At 50.6% G+C, this 5400-nt stretch overlaps 1 protein-coding gene across 1 annotated transcript in view; it reads left to right on the forward strand.

Annotated features, from left to right (window-relative positions):
• TMEM104 (transmembrane protein 104) overlaps positions 1–5045 on the forward strand; it is a 39607-nt gene extending 34562 nt beyond the window's left edge. Inside the window, exon 9 of the mRNA XM_009076378.1 lies at positions 4285–5045. Within this exon, the coding sequence (XP_009074626.1) occupies positions 4285–5045 (761 nt within the window). The remainder of the gene's footprint in view (positions 1–4284) is intronic.
• Positions 5046–5400: the final 355 nt, after the last annotated feature.

Here is a 5400-nt window from a genome sequence, read left to right on the forward strand (position 1 = left end):
TTCCTGGCATATTGATTCTCCGCTCCGACAGGAAAGCTCTGTCACGCCGTCAGCCGGCGGTGACGGATGGCCCTGCCACAAATGTGTCGGCAGCACAGCATGGCACCGGCTCAGACAAATGGCTGGGGGTAGGGGAGCAGCCAGGCATGGGGTGGCTGCACTCCATTGCCTCTCTGGGTCCCTGGAAGGGACAGCAGGCAGGTAGGGTGATGTTCTCTCCAGGCCTTCCTTGTGGAAGGGGGAATGAGAGTAGGGACAGGGCTGGAGAAGATGTGCAACACCTCACAAGTCTTCCAGGGATGCAAGGGAGGGTTGAGCCAGGAGCTCACTCTGAGCATCAGTTCTACCATGACAGGGGAAAAAAATGTGGCTTAGGCTTGGACTTACTGTTTTCTTTCCTGCAATGGCCTTTCTGCAGAGAGATGAAGCTCATGTACAAACAGCATTTTTCATTTATAAAGGTGTTTTCTCTGACTCTGCAGAGCGATCCTTAAACTCAGAATGGCTAAATTATCTTCACTGCTTCTCTGCAGCTCTGTTATGCTTCTATCAAAATGCACAGAAAATGTATTTCTTGATATCCCCAGACTCCCATATTTCCCAAAGTGTTCTTCTTTGGACGTGTGCTCATCCATATTCATCCTTCTTTCACCTGCAAGAACCAGAGCAGAACTGTCCTGTCTCTGAATCAACACCTCCCAAGTCAAGCTGAAGTTGTCTGCAAGATCTGCTTTGTCTGAGAGAGCCAGTGTTTGCTCCTCAAAGAGTGAGGGGAGCAAAGAGAGTCTGCAGTTGGATGGCTGGGATGAGATTTGTCACAACTTTTCCTTTATGGCCTAGGTCCTCTTTATTTTTTTCCACAGGTTCACTTACATCCTTCATTTAAAACGATGCTCAAACATTTAGAGGAGAGAAGACGAGATAAGAAGTGTCCTCTGTGCCTTGCTGATTGCCAAGCCTGTGTTGTGTGGGTTTGGAGTGGGCCTGACTCTGTGGAAAAATCAGGACAAGCAAAACCCTCAATTGCTTTTTAAACACTTGTATAAAACAAGGTTTACAGCACAGTTTTCATGTAACCTACTAACAATCCATGGTGGCATTGCTGTCCCCCTCACTTGGTGACACTGGGTGCTGTTGGTTGTGGTTTCTGAAGGTGTTTCATCCCTGAAGCATGTGGTTTATATCCTCTGTCCTGCGTGGAGAGAAGATCAAGGTTTTTGTTATGAACTCATGTCTGACTGCACCAGGGTCCTTGTGGTGAAGGAAAGCTGTTGGACAGTTGATGTGACAACTGCAGGTGAACATGAAATAGTGTTGTGCGATTGCTTTCAGCCTGCTGTCCCAGGTAGAGGATGTGAGCAGCAGCTTTGTGTGTGCCTGAGGATCCTGTGCTGCCTCTTTTCTGCTCAAAGCTGCCTGTCAGTCAGTCTGTCATCTTCTTTTCATCTTGATTTATCATCCAAACCATATCTAGGTTTCAGAGTTTCATTTTTTGGGCTTTCCTCCTCCCAGGGACAGAGAGATAAATCTGACATGCCAGTGTTGTAGCTCTCCAGTTCCAGGATTGAGAAACTCTTCTGCCACAGGGAATGAGAGAAAACAACTATTGGGACAGAGTCGCTGTTGTCCTCTCTGGGGCTGGACTCCAGTTTACCCAGCACCACCTCTTTCAAGGATCATGCATCTGCACTGGTGCTTGGACAGAGCTTGTCTTGTTGGAAACACCAGTTTAGATCTTAGTATTGGATCATCACTCCTTGTAATTTTAATGAGTTTAATGTCTGAAATGAGTATTTAAGGAAAAACTAAGGTGTTAAATTCTAGTTGCTTAAGCCAAAAGCTTCTATTCATGATTTAGGGAATCCACAAGGATTCTGATCCTTCAGTGATCCCTGCCAGAAAAGCACCTGTCAGGGCAGAGGAGAACCTGTGGGAGATGCTCTGAGGATGGGATGCTGTCCAGAAGTTCCCCTGAACTGGTCCTGTTGGCACTGGTGTGGAAAGTGGGGCTTTGAGCCCATGGTGAGAGTGGGTTTGGGGGATGGAAATAGGTCACTCATCATTTTGCTGAGCAGAGCATGAGGAGATTCACTGCCTAGTGTGCAAGTGAAGAGGTCCAAGACTTCTGAGACCCATCTAGTCCAGATACAGGACCAGCTCAGGATTGGGCCACAAAGCCTGACCACCTCTCCCAGGCAAGAAGGAAAAGAACAACCTCTGTGCATTTCCAGAGCTGCCCAGCCTGGTTTGTCTTATTGCTCAGGGCATCTTCTCCTCTTCCTTGTAGCCTGTGCAGCCCCGGGGAGTGCAGCCATGTCACATCACCTGGAACACAGCTCTTTCCTGCTATCTTGCTGAGCAGATATGGCTGGCAAACCTCTCCCCTCCAGGGAGCCATGGGGGAGCACAACAACTGTACCTGTGTTCACAGTGCCCCTCACTTGCTTCCTTGAGTGAAGGCGAGGGGAATTGCACACCCCCAGAGCAATGAGCTGTTGCCTTCCATAGCCCTCTGTGACTGCTCTTGGGGGAGCAGAGCCCAGCACACCCAAAGCAGCTTGGCTTTGTGGTGCCATGAGGGAATGGATCTGCTGCCATCAGTCCAGTGCTCGTGGAGGGCTGTTAGACATGCCCTGTCACTGGGAAACAGTTGGAAGCAAGAGGTTTCCTGAGGCAGCACAAGAGGAAATGTGGCATGTGGCTTGGTGAGGGCTCAGCACAGAGATGGTGTGATGGTTAATTCACACAGGAGGAAGAGAATTACTGAGAGAGGAGAAACTAGGTTTGGGAGAGTGCTGAGGGTGCACAGGAGGCAATGTTCAGTACACTTAATACGGTCTCGCTGGGCACAGGAGAGGCAGCATTCACTGACTGGTCTGTAACTGTCTTCCCTAGCCCTGTCCCTGGCAGAGTTTCCCATCTCCAGCCGCCTGTGTCAGGTGGAGCAGGACTGGGCACTGGGCAAGCTGGTGTCCTTGTCACCCCCAGTGAGTCTGCCTGGCTCCCAGTGCCATGACCAGCCTTCTACAGTTTTGGGCTGTGTACTGCTCTGTTTAATTCTTCTGTGTTTATATTTATGACAAAGTTGTCCATAGTACTAGTCTCAGCATTTTGTTGCTTTTTCATTACCTGATAATTCACAGCTCTGTTCCCGTGCCTCAGACCAGTGCAGGGACAGCTCTGTGCAAACCACAGTGGCCCATGCTTTGCCAGCACCAGACTGTAAATCTTGCTGCTTGCTGCCCTGCCAGGCAGGTCCTTTTCCCCCCCTGTTGCTCGTTAACTCCAGCAGCTGATGATCATCTTTCCCAGGTTGATGCGATTTTTGTGACACCAGAATTAGTTTTCTGCTGGGTTTATGTGCCATGCTAGGAATGAGAGTCTCACAGTAACTGCTGCTGGCTCAAATTTCCACCCTCAGAGTAAATAAGGGCATTAGCCCAATCTCCTCAATTCATTTTGTCCCTGGCACGTTGGTGTTTGCGATAAGCTTTGTAAAATGTTGTTAGGCCTTTCCCTGACATAAGTGAAGGGTAGACGAGCAGACTTTGTGCCTAGAAGTGATGAATTTTAATAGCAGTCTTTCAGTGCTGCTTTAGTCCCTTCCAGACTGGCTTCCTCCACCCTGGGATTAGCTACAGACAGCCTGTTTCTCCTGCCCAGGAAATGGCTGGCTAGTTCTTGCTCTATCATGCTTGACAGATCACAGGGACAAGAAAGCTTGGAAGTTGCTGTGGCTCACATGCACGTAGGAGAGGTCTTGGAAACATTAGTCCAGTTGCAAATGTGTAGGAATTATTCCTGGGGTTGACTGCAGCCAGGTTTGATCTTGTCTTTCTTTAGAGGTCAAAGCTCAAACATCTCTTAAGACATTTTAAATGGTAAAATTTAGCAAGTGTGGTTGGCGGAAGCATCCAGGGGCCAAAACCCTTGAGGGTGATGGGCTGACCAGCTGCGTTAGCCTTACACTTCCAAAGGGCTCAGGGCAACCATGTGCTGTCCGGGGTGGGAGAGTGAGTCCCTGCAGGAAGGAGACTGGAGGGAGATGCCTGAGCTTATTCCCTTATCTGCCAACTGGCACTGACAGCAAATCACCATTAATTCCTGTGCACCTTGCCTTGCCTTTGATGTACCACCCTCTGATAAGGTGGTGCATCAAAGAGATAAGGAGATGCTCTTGTATAGCAGAAGAGAGATCTGGTGCCAAGACTGCTGGTGTGATGGGAGGAGGGTTATGGGGAGTGCAGGCCTGGGCTTGACCTGAAACCTTCTTTCTCCCTCCAGCTTTCATCCTCATGATTATTCTGGCCCTCATCCGCATCAGCAGAGGTCAAGGTGAAGGTCACCCGTCCATGGCCCAGCCGTCAGGCATCCGCAATCTCTTTGGGGTGTGTGTCTACTCCTTCATGTGCCAGCACTCCCTGCCATCCCTCATCACACCCATCTCCAAGAAGAAGCATGTCAACAAGCTCGTGCTGCTCGACTACGTCCTGATCCTGGCTTTCTACAGCCTCCTGTCCTTCACTGCCATTTACTGCTTCCGCAACGACACCCTCATGGACATGTACACACTCAACTTCACCAACTGCAAGATCATCAACGTTGCCTTCATTCGGTACTTCCTGGGCCTCTTCCCTGTCTTCACCATCAGCACCAACTTCCCCATCATCGCGGTGACCCTGCGCAACAACTGGAAGACTCTTTTCCACAGGGAGGGGGGGACCTACCCGTGGGTGGTGGATAGGATTGTCTTTCCTGCCATCACGTTGATTCCCCCAGTGCTGGTGGCTTTCTGCACCCACGATCTGGAGTCCCTGGTGGGGATCACAGGAGCCTATGCTGGGAATGGGATCCAGTATCTCATTCCAGCTTTCCTTGCATACTGCAGCCGGAAGGACACTCAGCTGGTCTTCGGCAGTGGGACAGTGAACAAGCACCTCTCCCCTTTCAGACACACCTTCTGGATTGTGTTTGTGCTCATCTGGGGCTTCTCTTGCTTCGTGTTTGTGACTGCAAACATTGTCCTGAGCGAGTCAAAGCTCTGATGGGGGATAGCAGTGCACTCCCTCCAGGGCTCCAGAGACTCCAGCATTTCAGCTCCCCCTCTGGCACCGTGCAGTGGGGGAGAGGCAGAATGAAGGGAAGTTGCCAGGCCATTGGCTTGGTGGCACAGGTCAGACCTGAACACAGACTTTCTTCGCTCCATTTTGGGTGTGGATGGAGTGGACTCAGCCTTGTTACAGTCCTGGTTCTCAGCCCTGGGGCTGAGCCCTTGGCAGCCTGCACGATTAACCAGTGTCCAGCCATTTCTGCCTTTGGCTCTGTCGGAGCGGCACGTGCTCCGTCCCTCCCTGGCTCTCCATGTGCTGCAGGTCTCAGCACACAGGAGAGCAGACAGCC

This window comes from Acanthisitta chloris, unplaced genomic scaffold, assembly GCF_000695815.1.
Source record: "Acanthisitta chloris isolate BGI_N310 unplaced genomic scaffold, ASM69581v1 scaffold34606, whole genome shotgun sequence".
Taxonomy (NCBI): domain Eukaryota; kingdom Metazoa; phylum Chordata; class Aves; order Passeriformes; family Acanthisittidae; genus Acanthisitta; species Acanthisitta chloris.